General features: G+C 64.2%; 1 protein-coding gene across 1 annotated transcript; it reads right to left on the bottom strand.

Moving 5' to 3' along the window:
- Nucleotides 1–940: 940 nt before the first annotated feature.
- Nucleotides 941–16,751, bottom strand: AGXT (alanine--glyoxylate aminotransferase). Its single transcript, XM_052637817.1, has 11 exons — nt 16,521–16,751; nt 16,199–16,391; nt 14,797–14,861; nt 14,082–14,182; nt 6,302–6,372; nt 5,391–5,475; nt 3,892–3,987; nt 3,264–3,333; nt 2,085–2,180; nt 1,281–1,409; nt 941–1,048 (listed from the first exon to the last, which is right to left on the bottom strand). Exons 1-11 carry the CDS (start codon nt 16,749–16,751, stop codon nt 941–943), a joined length of 1,245 nt encoding a protein of 414 aa, XP_052493777.1.
- Between the last annotated feature and the right edge of the window lie 1,091 nt (nt 16,752–17,842).

Genomic DNA, 17,842 nt, shown 5'->3' with positions numbered 1-17,842 from the left:
AGAGCCAAGCCCACAACAGCCCTCTCCAAGACTCAGGGCTGCCGGGGGGGCGAGTGCCCATCTCGACAAGAGCGGGACCCTGGAGCCTGCCTCCTGCAGGCTCTTAGGCCCAGTGAGGACCGGCACACATGGACGTGGCCGTGACCACAGGCAGCACACTCTGCTGGGGCCTGGCCGGACCCTTCTCAGGAAGGAGAGAGGAGGGAGCCGGACCCAGGCAGACTCCCAGGGATGGGCCGGGGCTAGGGGCAGGGGGTCGGGGCGCCAGGCAGGGGCTAGGGGCAGGGGGTCAGGGCGCCAGGCAGGGGCTAGGGGCAGGGGATCGGGGCGCCAGGCAGGGGGGGTGCATTCCTGGGGCCCCCTCTGTTGCACACGTGAGCGCAGAGCGGCCCGGGGCTGGGCCCTCCCAGGCTCTCAGGGCCCGCAGGGTGCCGCGTGTGTGCCTGGGGCTCCTCAGGGCCTGAGTCCTGCCGTGTGCTCCTGAGCTCTTGGTGCCCTGGCTGTAACCCTGTGGCCACAGGGCCCCTGTGGAGGTGGGGGGAGAGCAGGTGTTTGCAGGCTCAATATCTAGACTCAGGCTGTGCAGTGACAGGAACCCCAGGCAGCTGACTGACACAAAACCCATCCTCCAGCCCGGATCCTTCTGGCAAGGTTCTGCTCCCCGAATCCAAACCCCCAGCTCAGGTGCAGTCAGGGAGCAGGGGTCCACAGTGGCGAATGATGAAGCCACTGCTTTATTGAACCTCCGTAGGAGGCCAGGGACCTATGGGGGCGACAGCTCAAGGGGAGGGGCTGTGGGGCCATGCGGCCGCACCAGGAGGCTCCACTGGGAGGGGACGGGCCGCCTGGGCGGGGCAGCCGCTGTCCGCTGCCCCCTGCAGAGTCTGTTCAACCAGGGGCCACCTGCCTGTTCCCACAGTGGACGAGGGACAGAGCCCGCTCACAGCTTGCTGTGGGGGCAGCGCTGCAGGGCCTCCCGCAGGGCCTGGGTCACTCGGTCCACGTTCTCCCGCGTGGCGTTGCCGCCCAGCAGGCCGATCCGCAGCACCTGGGGGCAGGGCCGGGGGAGGAGGTCACCTCGGGCGGGGGCCTGGCTGCCACGACTGAGGCTGGCGCAGAGCCGGCTGGCATCCCCCAGTGCGGGAGGGGGGGAAGAGGGTGCCCTCGTCTGAGGTCACTCCCGGCTTCAGAGAAAGGTGTCCCCTTCCTGCTGCCCTGGCTCTCCGTTGGCCACTGGCCTAGGCCTGGGCCTGGAGCACTCATGGCCGCAGGGCCCTTACCTTCCCCGCCGAGGGCCCAAGGCCGCCCGCAATCTCGATGTTGTGGTGGTCCATGATGTACTTGACGATGTCCCTCCAGTCATAGCCCACGGGGACCACCACGCTGGTGATGGTGGGCAGCCGGAGTGCCTGCAGGATGCATGGGGCTTGGGCCCCTCATGACAGATGGCAGGCAGCCCCCCTGGCCGGCCTCCAGAGGGGCGGTGGGGAGGGTCGAGCATGGAGGCGGGAGAAAGGGCCCAGACAGCAGGGTCCCCACCCTCCCAGCAGCCACGTCCTCGGACTGGTGCTCAGGGCGGGGCTTCCAGCCTCCAGGGACCACCCTCCCAACCCCGCCCTGTGTCTGCTGTCTGGCAGGTCACACGCTGAAGCTCGGGGTGCCTGTCTCATCCAGCACACCCCACCCCAACCCCTTCCAGGCTGGTGTCTGGCCTGGGCTCTGTGAGCCAAGGGGCATCTTCCAGCTCACAGATCACCCATGACTCCAGGCAGGAGGCTTTGAGGGGGGAGTAGGGGCACCCACATAAGTGTCCTGAGATCCAGAGGCCAGAAAACTGTGACCGTGACTGTGACTGCCCCCACCCCAGACCCACATATTCAGACAGGGGCTGGAGAGGTGCTCGCCCTCTCCCCACCCACTCCTGCTGCCCCTGCCCCCACCCCCTGCCCTCTGACCCCTGCCCTCTGACCCCCTGTTCCCACCCTTGCCCTCTGCCCCTGCCACCTGCCACTTGCCCTCTGCCCCCGCCCCCCGCCCCCTGCCCTCTGACCCCCTGCCCCTGCCCCCTGCCCCGCCCTCCTCACCTGGTCCTTCACGAACAGCTGCAGGCCCAGCCCCTGCAGGCACGTGTGCAGGTATTCTGAGGCCTCGCGGTGCTGCTGCCAGCTGTTCTCCAGGCCCTGGAGGGACAGGTTGCAGGCTGAGGGGCGAGTGGGTTCCCTCCTTGGGGGCCAGAGTGGGAGAAGCTGGCTGGCATTCACAGCAGGGGCGCTCTGGCCTGGGGAGGGTCTCCCCTCCTGTCCTGGACACTGAGCCCCTTGGGAGCCCCCTTGAGCCGCAGGTTTAGGACCCTGACTCTGCCCAAGGGCTGGGCCTCGGCCTTTTGGGGGGAGTGGAAATGGTCTGGAGGCAGAATAGCCTGGGCCCCAGCCGGCGGTTGGGTCCTCCAGGCCCCTGGGAGGGGCGCGCACCTAGCCAGAGGCGGGGGGCTGGCCAGGTGTGGAAAGTGCCCTCCCAGCCCCTGACCCCACAGGCCCTGTTCCAGGGGCCCAGCCTCCCCTGATTCCAGAGCTCACAGCTGGGTCCCTGCTCTGGAGACCACCCCTCAAGTGTGCAGCCCCAGCCTCTCTGGTGGCACAAGCCAGCCCGAGGCTGGGACAGCCCTGCCCGCCCAGCCCAGGGTGGTGATGAGGTGAGTGGACACAGGGCAGATGTGGTCAGCACAGCATGCGGCCTCACTGAGGCTGGCGGAGGCCCAGGCCTCTCCCTGGCCCCTGGGCTGGCCCCGGGCTGGCCCCTGGGGGCTGTCCCGGTGCGTTTCTGGGCCTCTTGGGTCCCGAGAGTGCGGACACTGCCCCGCTCATGGGCGCCGCCCTGGTGGCGTCACAGCCGCTGACTCGTGTGGCTCCTGCCCTCCTTGGGAGCGGCGGGCACAGCGGGGCTCCTGGAGGGGGTCTCACTCCCCAGCCCTCCCTCGGGCCTGCCCTCTCTCCTTCCCACCTGGCCTCTTGGTTCACAGGCTGCCTCCCCTCTGGGCCCTTGTGTGCGCTTTATTGGGAGCCAGAGGGAGAACGTGGTCACACCCGTCCCATCACTGTCTGCCCCCAGCCCCGCCCAGAGCCCTCCTGCCCTGGCCTAGTCTCCTCCAGCAAGGGCCCCCAGCCTGAGGGAACCCTGGGGAGGGGCTCTGGGGGCTCCCCAGCCTCACCCTGCGGGACCCAGCTCCAGGCTCCCTGACTGCCCGCTCCCACCCCACCCAGTACCTGCTCCGCCAGTTGGGCCAGGCTCTCCCTCAGGCTGTACAGGCTGATGACGGGGGTGGTGTGGTGGTACCTGGAGCACAGAGGGGGCCCGGGTCAGTGGGCGCGGTCGGGCAGTGCCTTGATCTCCCCCAGCCCTGGCTGATCGGGGTGGGGGCGGGGCTCTGGGGAGGGGCACTAGCTGGGTCACGGGGGCAGGTGGACGGCAGTGGAGGCCGGGCACTGGGTCCCCCCTGGAGCCCAGTGCCTTGCTGTGACCGCTGGGCAGGGCACAGTTTCTGGGGTTCCCGTTCCCGAGGGTCACGTAAGGGGCTCAGGTTAAGATAAAGTCCCCTCAGAGAGAAGCCTGGGGAGCCCTCCTTTTGAGAAGTGGGTGAAGCAGAGGCCCAGGACTGGGAAGCTGTCAGGCCAGGTGTGAAGTGTCTGCAGGAGTGTGAGGACTTCCTGGAGGAGAGGGCCTCATGGAGGGGGGCGGGGACCACGCCTGGGGCCTCGAGGACTGGGGGGACCCCTGAGGGCATTTCAGGCCTGGCACTGGAGAGCCCGTGGCTCCAGCCGGGGTGCAGGGGAATGAAGGCGGGGGCTCCCCCTCCCTGGCAGCCCCTGTTCCTCCCCGGCTTCCCCCACTCACGTCCTGGGCCTGTCATCACAGCCCCAGAAGTTGGCCAGCCACTGGATGTCCAGGTAGAAAGAGACGGGCTTGGTCTTACGAGCATAGATCTTGTTTCTGTGGAGAAAGAACCAGCAACAGTGCCCCTTGTTTCTCAGAAGTGAGCCGGGATGAGGGTGTTCAGGCCCCCGAGGGTCCAGCCCGTGCCTCTGCCTCGGGGCTGTGAGCCTGTCCCTCGGGACCTGGGCTGGCGCCGCCCACCCGTCTCCTCCCACGGAGTCGCCCTGCTCTATGCTCAGGTCAGAGAGACGGATGGGAAGGTCTGCTGCACGGTGAGTTCAAACACAGAAAGACTTCGGAGGGAACCCAGTTTGAGGAAAGCATCAGGGACACTTGTTTGGAAAACTGGGGAAATCTGAGGACTGCCCTAGCCATGCTGTCTCCAGACTGCCGTTCTAACCTACAGGCCCAGGACTCGGGTGGCAGGCCCAGCCCGCAAGAGCTCCTTCATCGATGTCTATCCTTCGCTGCTACTGCTCCTCCTGAATGCAAGGGTCTTCGCGCAAGGATTGATGCTTTCCAGCTGTGGTGCTGGAGAAGACTCTGAGAGTCCCTTGGACTGCAGGGAGATCAAACCAGTCCATCCTAAAGGAAATCAGTCCTTAATATTCATTGGGAAGAATGATGCTGAAGCTCCATTACTTTGGCCACCTGACGGGAAGAGCTGACTCATTGGAAAAGACCCTGATGCTGGGAAAGATGGAAGGCAAAAGGAGAAGGGGACGACAGAGGATGAGATGGCTGGATGGCATCCCCAACTCAATGGACATGGGTTTGGGTGGACTCCGGGAGTTGGTGATGGACAGGGAGGCCTGGCGTACTTCGATTCATGGGGTCACAAAGCGTTGGACACGACTGAGCGCCTGGACAGCACCAATACATGAGTCAGACTCCTCTGTCTGTCTCAAGCCTGAAGTAAGGGAGACACACTCTCAGCAGCCAAGGGCCTCTGTTCAGTGCTGAACGGGCTTTCTGCCCAGTTGCCTGGCCTGTCCCTATGCTAAACGGATGCCAAATGCATAAGACACACAGGTGTACTGGCCCTGAGGTTTTCTCTGTTTGTTCAATACATTCTACAGCGTTTATTGCTCAGTTATCTGTCTGTCCATTTATGTGTTTCAGAAATCTGAACATAGGGTCAACACATGCTCTGTGTTTAATGGTGAAATTTGAATCTAAATCATTTAAAAGTATACCCACAAATAATGGCAGAGGGGAGACGGAGGCTAGAGGCCTGCGAAAGAGCCTCATCTCTCCTGGGGGCAAGTGAAGCTGGGGTTCACTGGAGGGGCCTGGGGACAGCCTGGGAAGAGCCCAGTGCCCCGGGCGGGGAGACCCCGGGCTCCCCAGCAGGACTCCTTCCACTGGGCCTGTCCTCTCCCTCCTTGCCACCCCCCGGGGTGGCAGTCTGACCTTCGATGCCAGTCTGGTCCTGGGTGGGGTGGGCGGGGCTCACTTACTTGGCTTTGTCGCTGAAGGAGATGAGCGAGGTGCCCGGGGGCGCGTTCAGGACCTTCTGGGAGCCCGAGTACAGGACGTCGATGCCTGCGGGAGAGGGGCGCACGCTCAGGGGCCGTCCGGGGGGGCAGTCGTGGGGGCGGTTGTGGGGGCCGCCCGGCCCAGCAGACGTCGGGGGAACCTGGGACCCACCATCCAAGCGTGCTGTAGGACCAGACCCCTCTCCTGCAGGCCCAGACCCCTCTCCTGCAGGCCCAACACCGTTCCAGGCAGGCTGAGCTAACCGGAGGACCCCGAGAGTGTCTGCTCGGCGTGGCAGACCCACGCGGCTGGGGTCAAAGTACAAGCAGAGAGGGTGCGGGTGGCCCAGGGGGGAGGAAAGGTGATGCTCTCACACCTTGAGGTGCCCGCCCACAGGGCGCCCCCACCGCCAGGGCAGTTTACGATACGATACGGGCAGCAGCAGGGGAGGGTGCTGGGCAAGCAGCCGGGGGAGGACGGAGGGCCAGGGCTGGGACCCGAGCCCCGCCCGCCGCCGCCTCCCAGAGGCTGGGGCCAATGGGAAACCGAGGCCCTGCTGGACGGGGCCCCAGGTCTCTGCCCTGGTTGGCACTGCCCGCATCTGCCCCGTCAGGGCTCTGGTCCTCTCCCACTGCTTGTCCTGCAGCGTCCCTTCCTCCCTCCCTCTCTCCCTGGGCTTGTCCCGGTCCGACGGCCCAGGGGGACACGGGCTGTGGTCAGTATGGAGAGTGTCCAGCCCTGGGAGGAGCTGGCGCGTGCCTGGGGGCCTGTGGAGACCCGGCCCCGTGTGGGGCTGACGGACGTGCAGGCCCCGGCACAGGGCACGGGACACCAGCGAGGACTTCTGACCCTCAGGACCCACCGACAGGCTGGGGTGGGGGCACACACTCACCCTGCCGGTCCATGTAGATGGGGGCCCCACCCAGGGATGCCACTGAGTCCACCAGGAGCAGGCACTGGTGCCTGGGGGAGGGCAGCAGAGAGAAGCAGGGGCCTCAGACTCGGCAACCTGCCCTGAGCTGGGACCACGGTCAGCCCCCAGCAGAGCGGATGTCACACGGGGGGCTCAGGATGGCCAGGGCCCCCAGGCGCTTGACCCCGGCTTCCCACACAGGTTCTTGACAGGGCCAGCTGGGCAGTCTGTGTCCTGCGGGTCAGCTGGGTACCCTGAGCTCGCAGACCCCAGGGCTGTGTGGGGTCCAGGGAGCTGGGCAGCAAAAGGCTGGCCCTCCGTCTGTCCGGCAGCCCACGGGGCAGACGTTCAGCGCGTGCGGAGGACAGAGTCCAGGAGCAGCCTGAGCTGAGCCTCTGACCCTCCTCCACCCCGCACTTTCCTAGGAGAAGGGCCCAAAGACCGTTCCCTGTGGGCCTCTGGGAATTGTAGCCCAGGTGATGCTGGTGAGCGTGGCCCCCTGGACAGGACTCCAGGGGGCAGGTGGTCCTGGTTGGGGCTGTGCCCAGTGGCCCCGTGGCCCCCTTGGGGGACAGCAGGTCTGCCAGGATGATCCAGCCTGGAGGTGGAGTTTCTCTTCTTTCCCCCTGTGGTCAACTGTCCAGAGAAGGGCTGCTGGTCCTGGAAAGGGACCCTGTAGAGGGGTGGGGGCCCTGAGGAAGCCAGTGGAGGGCGGGGGCTTCTCTGGGGCTCTGGGGTCAGGGCAAGGTGGGCAGGCCCTGGGCCCAAGGCTGCAGGGTTGGCATTGAGCCATAACCAGCAGGGAGGGAGGTGGCACTCTGGGGACACCTGATCCTGCTCTCAGACGGAAGGGTACATATAGCCTTTGCCCAGGGCCAGGAAGACCCCAAGAAAACCTGAACCCCACTCCGCATGAGAGAGGCGGGGGTGAGCCCAGCGGGAAAGGGAGCTGGAACTGCACTCTTACTTCCTGTGGGGAGGGGCCTGCCAGCACCCCAGCACACCCCACCCTATCCCCAGGCTGGCTCTGAGCTGGGCGTGGCTCTGCCCCCTGCACTGACACTGAGGGCCAGGCTAACCTGAGGGACAGGCTCATCTGAGGGACAGGCTCACCTGAGGGGCAGGCTCACCTGAGGGGCAGGCTCACCTGAAGGGCAGGCTCACCTGAGGACCAGGCTCACCTGAGGGGCAGGCTCACCTGAGGGACAGGCTCACCTGAAGGGCAGGCTCACCTGAGGACCAGGTTCACCTGAGGGGCAGGCTCACCTGGGGTGTCAGGCTCACCTGAGGACCAGGTTCACCTGAGGGGCAGGCTCACCTGGGGTGTCAGGCTCACCTGAGGGCCAGGTTCACTTGAGATGCCAGGCTCAACTGAGGGACAGGCTCACCTGAGGGACAGACTCACTTGAGGTGCCAGGATCACCTGAGGGCCAGGTTGACCTGAGGGGACAGGCTCACCTGAAGGGTCAGGCTCACCTGAGGGCCAGGCTCACCTGAGGGGTCAGGCTCACCTAGGGCCACGCTCAACTGAGGGCCAGGCTCACCTGAGGGGCAAGCTCCCCTGAGGGCCAGGCTCCGCTGAGGGCCAGGCTCACCTGAGGCCCACGCTCACCTGAGGGGCAGGCTTCCCTGAGGGGCAGGCTCCCCTGAGGAACAGGCTCACCTAAGAAGCCAACCTCACTGGAAGGACAGGCTCACCTGAGGAGCCAGCCTCACCTGAGGGGCAACCTTACCTGATGGCCAGGTTCACCTGAGTGATAAGGCTCACCTTAGGGCCAGGCTCACCTGAGGGGTCTGGCTTACCTGAGGGCCAGTCTCAACTGAGTGCCAAGTTCACTTGAGGGGACAGGCTCACCTGAGGAGTCAGGCTTACCTGAGGAGTCAGGCTTACCTGAGGCCAGGCTCACCTTAGGGGCCAGCCTCACCTCAAGGCCAGGCTCACCTGAGGGCAGGGTTCACCTGACGGGTCAGGCTCACTTGAAGGCCAGGCTCACCTGAGGGCCAGGCTCACCTGAGGGGCTGGCTCAACTAAGAGGCCAAACTCACCTGTGGGGCTGGCTCACCTAAGAGGCCAACCTCACCTGAGGGACAGGCTCACCTGAGGGTCAGGCTCACCTGAGGGCCAGGCTCACCTGATGGGACAGGCTCACTTGAGGAGTCAGGCTTACCTGAGGGACAGGCTCACCTGAGACCCTAGCTCACCTGACGGACAGGCTCACCTGAGGGGTCAGGCTCACCTGAGGGACAGGCTCACCTGAGGGACAGGCTCATCTGAGGGGCCATCCGCACCTAAGGGCCAGCCTCATCTGAGGGTCAGGCTCACCTGAGGATGAGGCTCACCTGAGGGGACGGGCTCACCTGAGGAGTCAGTCTTACCTGAGGGCCAGGCTCAGCAGAGGGCCAGGCTTACCTGAGGGGACAGCCTCACCTGAGGGCCCGGATCACCTGAGGGGCCAGCCTCACCTCAGGGCCTGGCTCATCTGACAGGCAGGCTCACCTGAGGGCCAGGCTCACCTGAGGGCCAGGCTCACCTGAGGGACCCACCTCAGCTGAGGGACAGGCTCATCTGAGGGCCAGGCTAACCTGAGGGGCCAACCTAGAATCAGGGACAGGCTCACCTGTGGAGCTAGTCTCACCTGAGGAGCCAATCGCACCTGAGGGGCAGGCTCACCTGAGGGGACAGGCTCACCTGAGGGGTTGGGCACAGTGAGGGGTCCGGCTCACCTGAGGGCCAGGCTCACATCAGGGCCAGGCTCAAATGAGGGGCAGGCTCACCTGAGGGCCAGGATAAACTGTGGGGTCAGGCTCACCTGAGGGCCAGGCTCACCTGAGGGGACAGGCACACCTGAGGGCCAGGCTCACCAGAGGGGACAGGCTCACCTGAGGAGTTAGGCTTACCTGAGGGGACAGGCTCACCTGAGGGCCAGGCTCGAATGAGGGCCAGACTCACCACAGGGCCAGGATCAAATGAGGGCCAGGCTCACCAGAGGGCAGGGCTCACCTGAGGGGTCAAGCTCACTTGAAGGCCAGGCTGACCTGAGCGCCACGCTCACCTGAGGTGCTGGCTCACCTGAGAGGCCAACCTCACCTGAGGGGCAGGCTCTCCTGAGGTTCAGGCTCACCTGAGGGCCCAACTTCACCCAAGGGACAGGCTCATCTGAGGAGCCAGCCTCACCAGAGTGGCCAAAATCACCTGAGGGCCAGGCTCACCTGAGGGGAAAGGCTCACCTGAGGTGTCGGAGTCACCTTAGGGCCAGGCTCACCTGAGGGACAGGCTCACCTGAGGGCCAGGCTATCTTGAGGGGCCAACTCAAATGAGGGACAGGTTCACCTGATGAGCCAGCCTCACCTGAGGGGCCAACGTTAACTGAGGGCGAGGCTCATCTGAGGGACAGGCTCACCTGAGAGTTCAACCTCACCTGAGGGCCTGGGTCACCTGAGGGGTCAGGCTCACCTGAGGGTCCAGGCTTACCTGAGGGGACAGGCTCTCCTGAGGAGTCAGGCTCCCCTGAGGAGTCAGTCTCACCTGCGAGCCAGGCTTATCTGAGGGGCCAGGCTCACTTGAGGGCCAGGCTCACCTGAGGGCCTGGCTCACCTAAGGGGCAGGCTCACCTGAGGGGCAGGCTATCTTGAGGGGCCAACTCAAATGAGGGACAGGTTCACCTGATGAGCCAGCCTCACCTGAGGGGCCAACGTTAACTGAGGGCGAGGCTCATCTGAGGGACAGGCTCACCTGAGAGTTCAACCTCACCTGAGGGCCTGGGTCACCTGAGGGGTCAGGCTCACCTGAGGGTCCAGGCTTACCTGAGGGGACAGGCTCTCCTGAGGAGTCAGGCTCCCCTGAGGAGTCAGTCTCACCTGCGAGCCAGGCTTATCTGAGGGGCCAGGCTCACTTGAGGGCCAGGCTCACCTGAGGGCCTGGCTCACCTAAGGGGCAGGCTCACCTGAGGGGCAGGCTCACCTGAGGGACCAACCTCACCTGAGGGACAGGCTCATCTGAGGGCCAGGCTAACCTGAGGGGCCAACCTCACATGAGTGACAGGCTCACCTGTGGAGCCAGCCTCACCTGAGGGGCGAACCTCACCTGAGGGCCAGGCTCACCTGAGCGAACAGTCTCACCTGAGGGGTCAGGCTCACCTGAGGGCCAGGCTAACCTGTGGGGTCAGGCTCAACTGAGGGGCAGGCTCAAAAGAGGGCCAGGATAACCTGTGGGGTCAGGATCACCTGAGGATCAGGCTACCTGAGGGAACAGGCACACCTGAGGGCCAGGCTCACCTGAGGGCCAGGCTGACCTCAGGGCCAGGATCAAATGAGAGACAGGCTCACCTGAGGGGCCAGCCTCACCTGAGGGCCAGGCTCACCTGAGGGGTCAACCTCACCTGAGGACCTGGGTCACCTGAAGAGTCAGGCTCACCTGCGACCTGGCTCACCTGAGGGGCCAGCCTTACCTGAGGGCCAGGCTCACCTGAGGGCCAGGCTACCTGAGGGCAGGGCTCACCTAAGGGGCCAGGCTTACCTGTGGAGTCAGGCTTACCTCAGGGCCAGGCTCACCTGAAGGGTCAGGCTCATCTGAGCATCAGGCTCACCTGATGGGACAGGCTCACCTGAGGGGTCAGGCTCATCTGAAAACCAGGCTCAGGTGAAGGGCAGGCTCACCTGAGGGGACAAGCTCACCTGAGGAGTCAGGCTTACCTGAGGGCCAGGCTCACCTGAGAGGTCAGGCTCTCCTGAGGGTCAGGCTCACCTGAAGGCCAGGCTCACCTGAGGGCCAGGCTCACCTGTGGGGTCAGGCTCTCCTGAGGGGTCAGGCTCACCTGAGGGCCAGGCCCACCTGAAGGGCGAATCTAACCTGAGGGCCCAGGTCACCTGAGGGATCAGGCTCACCTGAGGGCCAAGCTCACTTGAGAGGACAGGCTCACCTGAGGGGTCTTGCTCACCTGAGGGGACAGGCTCACCTGAGGGGACAGGCTCAGCTGAGGAGTCAGGCTTACCTGAGGTGTCAGACTCACCTGTGGGCCACGCTCATCTGAGGGGCCAAGGTCACCTGAGGGCCAGGCTCACCTGAGGGGCCAGCTTCACCTGAGGGCCAGGCTCACCTGAGGGCCAGGCTCACCTGAGGGGCCAACCTCACCTGAGGGACAGGTTCACCTGAGGTCCAGGCTCACCTGAGCCAATCTCACCGGAGGAACAGGTTCACTTGAGGGGTCAGGCTCACCTGAGGGCCAGGCTCACCTGAGGTGACAGGCTCACCTGAGAATTTAGGCTTTCATGAGGGCCAGGCTCACCTGAGTTTACAGGCTCACCTGAGGAGTCAGTCTTACCTGAGAGCCAGGCTCACCTGAGTGCCAGTTTCACCTAAGGGAACAGGCTCACGTGAGGGGTTAGGCTCACACGAGGGACCAGGCTCATCTGAGGGGCCAGGCTCACCTGAGGAGTCAGGCTTACCTGAGGGCCAGGCTCACCTGAGGAGTCAAGCTTACCTGAGGGCCAGGCTCACCTGAGGGCGAGGCTCACCTGAGGGCCAGGCTCACCTGAGGGTGAGGCTCGCCTGAGGGGTCAGGCTCATCTGAAGAGCGAACATCACCTGAGGGTCTGGTTCACCTGAGGGGCCAAACTCACCTGAGGAGCGAACATCACCTGAGGGCCCGGTTTACCTGAGGGATCAGGCTCACTTGAGTTCCAGGCTCACTTGAGAGGACAGGCTCACCTGAGGACCAGCGTTACCTGAGGGGCCAACCTCACCTGAGGGCCAGGCTCACCTGAGGGTCAGGCTCACCTGAGGGGACAGGCTCACCCTAGGTATAAGGTTCACCTGGGGGCCAGGCTCACCTGAGGGGTCAGGCTCACCAGAGGGCTAGGCTCACCTGAGGGTCAGGCTACCCGGAAGGCCAGGCTCTCCTGAGGTGCCGACTAACCTGAGGGCCCGGCTCACCTGAGGGGCCAGCCTCACCTGAGGGATAGGCTTACCTGTGGTGCCGGCTCTTCTGAGGGGCCAGGATCACCTTAGGGCCAGGCTCACCTGAGGGGTCAGGCTCACCTGAGGGGCCAGGATCACCTTAGGGCCAGGCTCACCTCAGGGCCAGGCTCACCTGAGGGGCCAGCCTCACCTGAGGGCCAGGCTCACCTGAGGGTTCAGGCTCACCTGAGGGCCAGGCTCACCTGAGGGTCAGGCTAACCTGAAGGCTCAGGCTCACCTGAGTCCAGGCTCACCTGAGGGGCCTTCTTCACCTTAGGGACAGGCTTATCAGAGGGCCAGGCTTACCTGAGGGGCCAACCTCATCTGAGTGACAGGCTCACCTGAGGGCCAGGCTCACCTGAAGGGCCAACATTATGAGGTACAGGCTCACCATAGGAGCCAGCCTCATCTGAGGGGCCAACCTCACCTGAGGGCCAGAGTCACCTGAGGGCCAGGCTCACCTGTGGGCCAGGCTCACCTGAGGGATCAGCCTCACCTGAGTGCCAGGCTCACCTGAGTGCCAGGCTCACCTGAGGGCCAGGCTCACCTGTGGGCCAGGCTCACCTGAGGGATCAGCCTCACCTGAGGGCCAGGCTCACCTGAGGGGACAGGCTCACCTGAGGAGTTAGGCTTACCTCAGGGCCAGGCTTACCTGAGGGCCAGGCTCAGCTATGGGGTCAGGCTACCTGAGGGCCAGGCTCACCTGTGGGGTCAGGCTCACCTGATGGGCCAGGCTCACCTGAGAGGCTAGCCTCACCTGAGGGCCAGGATCACCTGATGGTACAGGCTCACCTGAGAAGTCAGACTTACCTGAGAGCCAGTCTCACCTGAGGGCCAGGCTCACCTGAGGGGCCAGGCTCACCTGAGGGGCCAGGCTCACCTGAGGGCCAGGCTCACCTGAGTGTACAGGCTCACTTGAGGAGTCAGGCTTACCTGAGGGCCAGGCTTACCTGAGGGCTAGGCTCATATGAGTGGCAGGCTAACCTGAGGTGTCAGGCTCACCTGAAGGACAGGCTCACCTGGGGAGCAAGCCTCACCTGAGGGGCAAACCTCACCAGAGGGACAGGGTCACCTGAGGGGTCAGGCTCTCCTGAGGGACAGGCTCACCTGAGGGGACAGGCTCACTTGAGGGACAGGCTCATCTGAGGGCCAACCTCACCTGAGGGACAGGCTCGCCTGAGGGCCAGGCTCACCTGAGGGGACAGGCTCACCTGAGGAGTCATGCTTACCTGAGTGCCTGGCTCACCTGAGGGCCAGGCTCACTTGATTGCCAGGCTCACCTGAGGGCCAGGCTCAGCTGTGGGGTCAGGCTCACCTGAGGGCCAGGCTCACCTGAGGGGACAGGCTCACCTGAGGGGTCAGGCTTACCTGAGGGCCAGGCTCATCTGAGAGCCAGGCTCACCTGATGGGCCGGGCTCACCTGAGGAGCTAGCTTCACCTGAGTGCCAGGCTCACCTGAGGGGTCAGGCTCACCTGAGGACCAGGCTCACCTGAGGGGCCTGCTTCACCTGAGGGCCAGGCTCACCTTAAGTGTCAGGCTCACCTGAGGGGTCAGCCTCACCTGAGGGGCAGGCTCACCTGAGAGGCAGGCTCACCTGAGGGGTCAGGCTCACCTAAGGGGACAGGCTCACCTGAGGGACAGGCTCATCAGAGGGCCAGGCTCACCTGAGGGGCCCACCTCACCTGAGGGCCAGGCTCACCTGAGGGCCAGGCTCACCTGTGGGCCAGGCTCACCTGAGGACCAGGCTCACCTTAGGAACGGGCTCACCTGTGGTCCAGGCTCACCTGTGGGTATGGGATTACCTGTGACAGAGCTCCCCATAGCCGTCGAGGGGCTGCAGTACACCGGTGGACGACTCTCCATGGGCCAGGAACAGGAGCACTGGCTTGTGCCGGGCCAGGGCCTGAGGTCGGAAGTGACAGCCTGAGGCAGAGCCAGCAGGGCAGGGGCCTCCCCCGGTCTGAAGCCCTCACATCAAGACTGTCCTTTCAGGGCAGGACGAGGCCTGCCCCAGACACTGCCGCCCCACAGACGGTCCCATAGATGGCCAGATCTGGGCAGCGGGTCCAGACACTCCTCCAGCCCCACCTGTGCTGGCAAGGCCGGGCATCTCGGGTCTGGGAGGAGGGCTTGTTCCAAGACCACGTGGACTTTCCTCCTAAGGAGCCAGAGCCTCAGCCCCCAACCGCATCCTCCTGGGGCCAGTGTGAGGTCGGCCCAGTTCTGGGCTGGTTGGGCTGATCCTGCCCGACAGCGGGGGCTAGCACCCCAAGATTCAGGCATGGCCTGCTCCCCGCTCTCACTCCTGCCCCTGCACCCTGCCACGGCCTGGGTCCTGACCTAGCTTCCTTGGGGAGCAGAACCCTCCCGGTCAAACTCCCACCTGCCCCAGGTGTGGGAAATCTTTCAGGGCCGGGAAGCTGGCCTCAGAAGCCCCGGGGACCCGCCATGGCCCCCTCCCCACCCTGAGCCGGCCCAGCTGACTGGCCCCTCCTTGGGCCATTGCATCCCCCGTACCTCCTCCACCTCCTGTAGAGTGAAGTGGCCTCCAGGCGCCTTGACCATTGGGCACACGCGGGCTCCTGGGGGCAATGTGAGTGGTGAGCGCCCCCGCACACAGGTGGGGACCAGCACTGGGGATATGGTGTGCTGAGCAGGTGGGCCCTGTGGGGGCCATCCACACCAGCCCAGCCGCTGCCCAGGGAGGAGCTTGGGGTGTGCTCGGTGAATCCAGGCGCTGCAGCACGTGGGTGGGAGCAGGTCCCTCAGCTCTCGGCCCCCTGCTCTGGCCTCCTTCCCTGAGCCCAGCCAAGCGGGGGCATCCCTGTCCCTTGCAGCCCTCCCCACAGACAAAGTGCGGATCTGTGCAGGGCTGAGCTTCAGAGGGTGACATCAGAGGGTGACTTTGGAGTGTGACATCAGAGGTGACTTCAGAGCACGACATCAGAGGGTGACATCAGAGGTGACTTTAGAGGATGACATCAGAGGTGACTTCAGAGCATGACATCAGAGGGTGACTTCAGAGGGTCCACAGCGTTCGATGAAGGACTGAATGGATGAGGGAGGCCTGAGCGGGCTTTGCCCTCTTTGTGGCCTGGGGGGTCCAAGAAGGCAGGCCCTTGTCCTGCTCCCCATGCACAGCAGACCCCCAGTCTCATATGCAGGAGGCAGGGAGGCCCAAGACCACCCCAGAGCCCCAGCCCGGGGATGTGGGGTGAGGTGGGTAGCCCCAGGCCAGGTGGGTGCCTTGCCCAACCCAGGGTCCCTTCTTAAAGCCAGTGTGTAGACCGGAGGGGCCCTGGTGAGGGGTCAAGACCCCCTCGGGCTGTCAGGGGTTGTCCATTGACCTGGACCGAATGCAGCCGCGTGTGGAGCTGACCAGCCAGGAGCTTCACGACGTTTCCAAACCACGGTCAATCATTAAACTCAAAGCACACTCGGGCTCCGACTTTTGTCTGCCTCTCAAGAAAATATTACTCCAGACTGCAAACTGTGTCCCTACCTCAGCGTTTTGCAGCTCCAGAAGCTGCTTCTGAGATTTTACGGGAGATGCAGCTTCTGGAACTTTGTCCTGTGACAGAGGTGGGGCTGGCCCCTAAAGACCTCAGAGAGCTGGGGGGTGGTCCCCTGGGTTTGAGCTAAGATCAGAGGACACCCTGCAGTGCCGATCCCTCCGTGGGCTCCGGAAACTGCTGACCCCAAGTTCCAAGACAGCACGGGATGGGGCCCTGGAGCATCCGGGGAGGAGGCAGCAGGCCGGCAGGAGGTGGAGGCATGAAGCGTGGGGAGGGGGTAGCTTCCACCTGGGGAGGGCCTGAGGTTGGTAGCCGGACCTGGGTGCTTCCAGGCTTCACGCTGGGGTGGGAGGCCTTGGGGAAGGACGCAATGAGGGGGCACACCCCCCCGCCCCGTCCCTCACCGATGCGCTCCGCGATGTCCTGGGCCCGCTGCCCCCAGATGCCGCTGACCCCGACCAGGAAGGGGTCACCGGGCTCCAGCAGGTTGAACAGGGCAGCCTCCAGGGCGCAGTGCCCGGAGCCGCTGATGGCCAGGCTGAGGGGGTTCCTGGTCTGGAACACGTACTGGATGCCTTGCTTGATCTCATCCATGATCTGGGGGTGGTAGACACATGGCTCACAGCCTCCCCGCTCCCACTCCCGGGAGGAGGCCACCCCGGGATCGGGGCCGGGTCCCCAGTGACTGGCCGCCCCGGGACTGGGGCCGGGACCCCGGTGACTGACCTGGTACACCTCCTGATGCGCGTGTCCAAGCACCGGCAGCCCCCCGGCCGCCATGACGCGGGGGGTCAGGTTGGAGGGGCCGGGCCCCAGCAGAAGCCGGCTGGGGATGAACAGCGGTTTGCTCAGGGCCGCTGGGGGGGCCACCAGCAGCGAGTGGGAGGCCATAGTCCTCACCCAGCCTGCCGTCCTGTGTCCCAGGACCGCCCTGGCTGCGGTCAGTGCCCAGAGCATTTCCCAGCAGCCCCTGTGCTGGATGACCAGGCACCACAGGGCACCAGAGTGTCCAGGTGGCGAGCCTGGTGGGGGGGTTTCCGCTCCACCCCCTGCCTTTGCTATTGTCGTTGTTACCTGACCGTTATCAATGTCTGTCTTGCGTGTAAAGGCCTGGCAGTAGGGGTGTCTGGGGAGGAGCTGGCAAAGTCCAGTCAGCGAGAACAGGACAGAGCTGAGCGAGCTGGCCTCTGCCCTCCAGCCCTCCCCCGCTCTGTCCCCAGGGACTCTCAGCCCCGTGAGGCTGGCTGGCGCAGAGCGCCCCCATGTTTCACGAATAGGACCAGAGACCCAGCATTTCCGATTTGGTGGGCCTACTGGTTGTGTTAAAAGTTCTCAGCCCTGCTGTGGTGGTGAGGAAGCTGTCCCGGGGTGTGGGCCTGTGCCAATGACGCTTGAGTGACAGAAGGAGCCGTGGGCCAGATTCAGCCCAGGGCCAGAGCTTGCTGACTCTCACTCAGCTCTTGGAAAAACCCACTTCAGAAATACAGATGTCCTTTTGTGTCGTTTCTTATTGATTCCGCATATAAGGGATGCCGTACAACATTTCTCCTTCTGTCTCTTACGCCGCTCAGTACGGCAGTCTCCAGGTCCACCCACGGGGCTGCACACGGCACTCTTGCGCGCTTTTTGACGGCTGCGTGATACCCACTGCGTGACCACCGTGTCTTCTGTGCCCACTCACCCGTTGGTGGGCGTTTAGGTTGCTTCTGTGTCCTGACTTCTGAGGACAAACTGCAATGAACATAGGGGGCGCATATCCTTTCAGACCATGCTTTCCTCCGGGTGTAAGGCCCAGGAGTGGGATTGCCCGGTCCCATCGTAGCTCTATTTCTAGATTTTTCAGGCACCTCCATACTGTTTTCCATAGGGGTGTACCAATTAACATTCTGACCACAGACAGACTCACAGACTCAGAGAACAAAGTCATGGTTTCCAGGAAGGAAGGATGGGGGAAGGGGTAGTTAGGGAGTTTGGGATTTACCTGTGTGTGCCTTCTTAGTCACTCAGTCGTGTCCAACTATTTGAGACCCCAGGGACTGTAGCCCGCC

This window comes from Budorcas taxicolor, chromosome 3 (assembly GCF_023091745.1).
Source record: "Budorcas taxicolor isolate Tak-1 chromosome 3, Takin1.1, whole genome shotgun sequence".
In the NCBI taxonomy this organism is placed as follows: Eukaryota; Metazoa; Chordata; class Mammalia; order Artiodactyla; family Bovidae; genus Budorcas; species Budorcas taxicolor.
The sequence above is the reverse complement of the archived record's forward strand: the minus strand, read 5'-3'. Positions and strand labels throughout refer to the sequence as shown.